The sequence below is a fragment of the Alosa sapidissima genome, chromosome 18 (genome assembly GCF_018492685.1).
Source record: "Alosa sapidissima isolate fAloSap1 chromosome 18, fAloSap1.pri, whole genome shotgun sequence".
Taxonomy (NCBI): domain Eukaryota; kingdom Metazoa; phylum Chordata; class Actinopteri; order Clupeiformes; family Clupeidae; genus Alosa; species Alosa sapidissima.
Genome location: NC_055974.1, coordinates 26,416,600 through 26,419,099, shown reverse-complemented (window position 1 = coordinate 26,419,099; position 2,500 = coordinate 26,416,600). Strand labels below are relative to the sequence as shown.

The window sequence follows — 2,500 nt, the reverse complement described above, 5'->3', positions numbered from 1 at the left end:
ACTAGTGTGCCGTGAGAGATCATCAGGTGTGCCGCAGAAAATTACCCAAATGTCACTCACTGGTCCAGAAAAGCAACTGTTGCATCAAAGAATTTATAAGCACATACTCTCATTGATTGTGTGATTGCACTATTTGTGGCATGCAGGCATTGTACAACGGGGGCCCCATATCCCACAGGGGCAGCCATGGCCTACTGGTTAGCACTTCGGACTTGTAGCCGGAGGGTTGCCGGTTCGAACCCCGACCAGTAGGAAGCGGCTGAAGTGCCCTTGAGCAAGGCACCTAACCCCTCACTGCTCCCCGAGCACCGCTGTTGTTGCAGGCAGCTCACTGCGCCAGGATTAGTGTGTGCTTCACCTCACTGTGTGTTCACTGTGTGCTGTGTGTGTGTTTCACTAATTCACGGATTGGGATAAATGCAGAGACCAAATTTCCCTCACGGGATCAAAAGAGTATATATACTTATACTTATACTTATCCACAGAATCATCACATATCCAGTTCATAACAACAATTAAATTATAGATATAGTCACCTACAAATGAAACAGAGGCCATAATAAGGTGTTGTGTAGTGTAGTGTAGTGTGCTGTTGTGTGCTGTAGTGTAGTGTAATGAAACAGAGGGCGCTTGTTTTATGGAGCAGGTCTTGCATAGAAGCCATAATAAGGCCATATCTGTGTATTATTTGAAGTTTTAGGCTATGGTATGTTTATTTTTTCTTCACACAGGATGTTAGTGTGCCATGGGACAAAAAAGGTTGAAAAACACTAGTGTAGTGTAGTGTAGTGTTGCAGAGTCTTGTGTAGTGTAGTGTAGTGTAGTGTAGTGTTGCACAGTCTTCTGTAGTGTAGTGTAGTGTAGTGTAGCACAGTCTTCTGTAGTGTAGTGTAGTGTAGTGTAGTGTAGTGTTGCACAGTCTTGTGTAGTGTAGTGTAGTGTAGTGTAGTGTAGTGTTGTGTAGTGTTGCACAGTCTTGTGTAGTGTAGTGTAGTGTAGTGTAGTGTTGCACAGTCTTGTGTAGTGTAGTGTAGTGTTGCACAGTCTTGTGTAGTGTAGTGTAGTGTAATCTTAGTGTAGTGTTGCACAGTCTTCTGTAGTGTAGTGTAGTGTAGTGTATTGCTGTTGTGTAGTGTTGTGTAGTGTAGTGTAATCTTGTGTAGTGTAGTGTAGTGTAGTGTAGTGTGCTGTTGTGTAGTGTAGTGTAGTGTAGTGTAGTTTTGTGTGCTGTTGTGAAGTGTTGTGTAGTGTTGTGTAGTGTGCTATTGTGTAGTGTTGTGTAGTGTTGTGTAGTGTAGTGTAGTGTAGTGTGCTGTTGTGTAGTGTTGTGTAGTGTAGTGTAGTGTGCTGTTGTGTAGTGTAGTGTTGAGTAGTGTGCTGTTGTGTAGTGTAGTGTAGTGTAGTGTAGTGTAGTGTAGTGTGCTGTTGTGTAGTGTTGTGTAGTGTTGTGTGCTGTTGTGTAGTGTTGTGTAGTGTAGTGTGCTGTTGTGTGCTGTTGTGTAGTGATGTGTAGTGTAGTGTAGTGTAGTGTAGTGTTGTGTAGTGTAGTGTAGTGTGCTGTTGTGTAGTGATGTGTAGTGTAGTGTAGTGTAGTGTAGTGTGTACCTGGTCCCCCTCATTCTCCAGCAGAGACTCCAGCTCCTTCCTCAGCACCAGAGGACTCAGGTACGGAACCGACACTGGCTTCGGATTGGGACGCTTCTGCCCCAAGGAATCCTGGGTAAAGGAACAAGAATAGAACATTGATCATGTTCTGCCAGAGAAATGCAAACCAACCATCCCATCCCCTCCACACACACAGATTCACACACACACATGCACACACACTCCCTGGGACACAGCACCCTCTAGCCCATACACCCGTCCCTAAGAAAATAGCCCAATAGTATTACAGGACTGCAGTGTAGTCCCGCCCCTCACCGCCACATCATGCAGGCTATTGGGCAGGCTGGTGGTGGAGATGCCGTGATTGGGCCGCTGGCTGGCATTCAGGCTCTGCAGGGGTCCGCCAACGCTGTTGCTCCGGGTCAGAGAGGTGCCACGCTTCTCCACAATGCCCAGAGGGTCCGACTGCGCCGGCTCCAGAACCAACCTGACACACACACACATCCACACGAGAACACGCGCACAAGACACACACACACAGACACACGCACACACACACACACACACATGCACATCAGGGAATAAACTCTTAGATCACACAATCTATATGTGTGTAAGTGTGTGTAAATGCTAATGGATGAGTGTGTGTGTGTGTGTGTGTGTGTAACCTACGTCTTCTGTGCGGCAGTTCGACTGCTGGCGGTCTCCTCGTCCTCATCTCCTTCCTCGGTGGATTCTGGGAAGCTCATGAGGTCACTGGAGTTGCTGGGGTTGGGGGTGGAGCCGACCTTCTGTTCGGAGATGGTGATTGGCTGAGTGCCTTGGAGGCTGTCGCCAGACTCACTTGGCTTCAGGTAGAAGCTACAAAACACACACACACACACACACACACACA

At 47.3% G+C, this 2,500-nt stretch overlaps 2 protein-coding genes across 2 annotated transcripts in view; both read right to left on the bottom strand.

Annotated features, from left to right (window-relative positions):
* LOC121690252 (C-type mannose receptor 2-like) overlaps positions 1 to 2,500 on the bottom strand; it is a 1,098,322-nt gene that overhangs the window by 134,229 nt on the left and 961,593 nt on the right. The window lies entirely within an intron of this gene.
* dennd4c (DENN/MADD domain containing 4C) overlaps positions 1 to 2,500 on the bottom strand; it is a 75,356-nt gene that overhangs the window by 5,580 nt on the left and 67,276 nt on the right. Inside the window, exons 26-28 of the mRNA XM_042069575.1 lie at positions 2,278 to 2,466; positions 1,921 to 2,092; positions 1,606 to 1,716 (exon numbers count right to left, since the gene is read on the bottom strand). Coding sequence (XP_041925509.1) covers positions 1,606 to 1,716; positions 1,921 to 2,092; positions 2,278 to 2,466 — 472 coding nt within the window. The remainder of the gene's footprint in view (positions 1 to 1,605; positions 1,717 to 1,920; positions 2,093 to 2,277; positions 2,467 to 2,500) is intronic.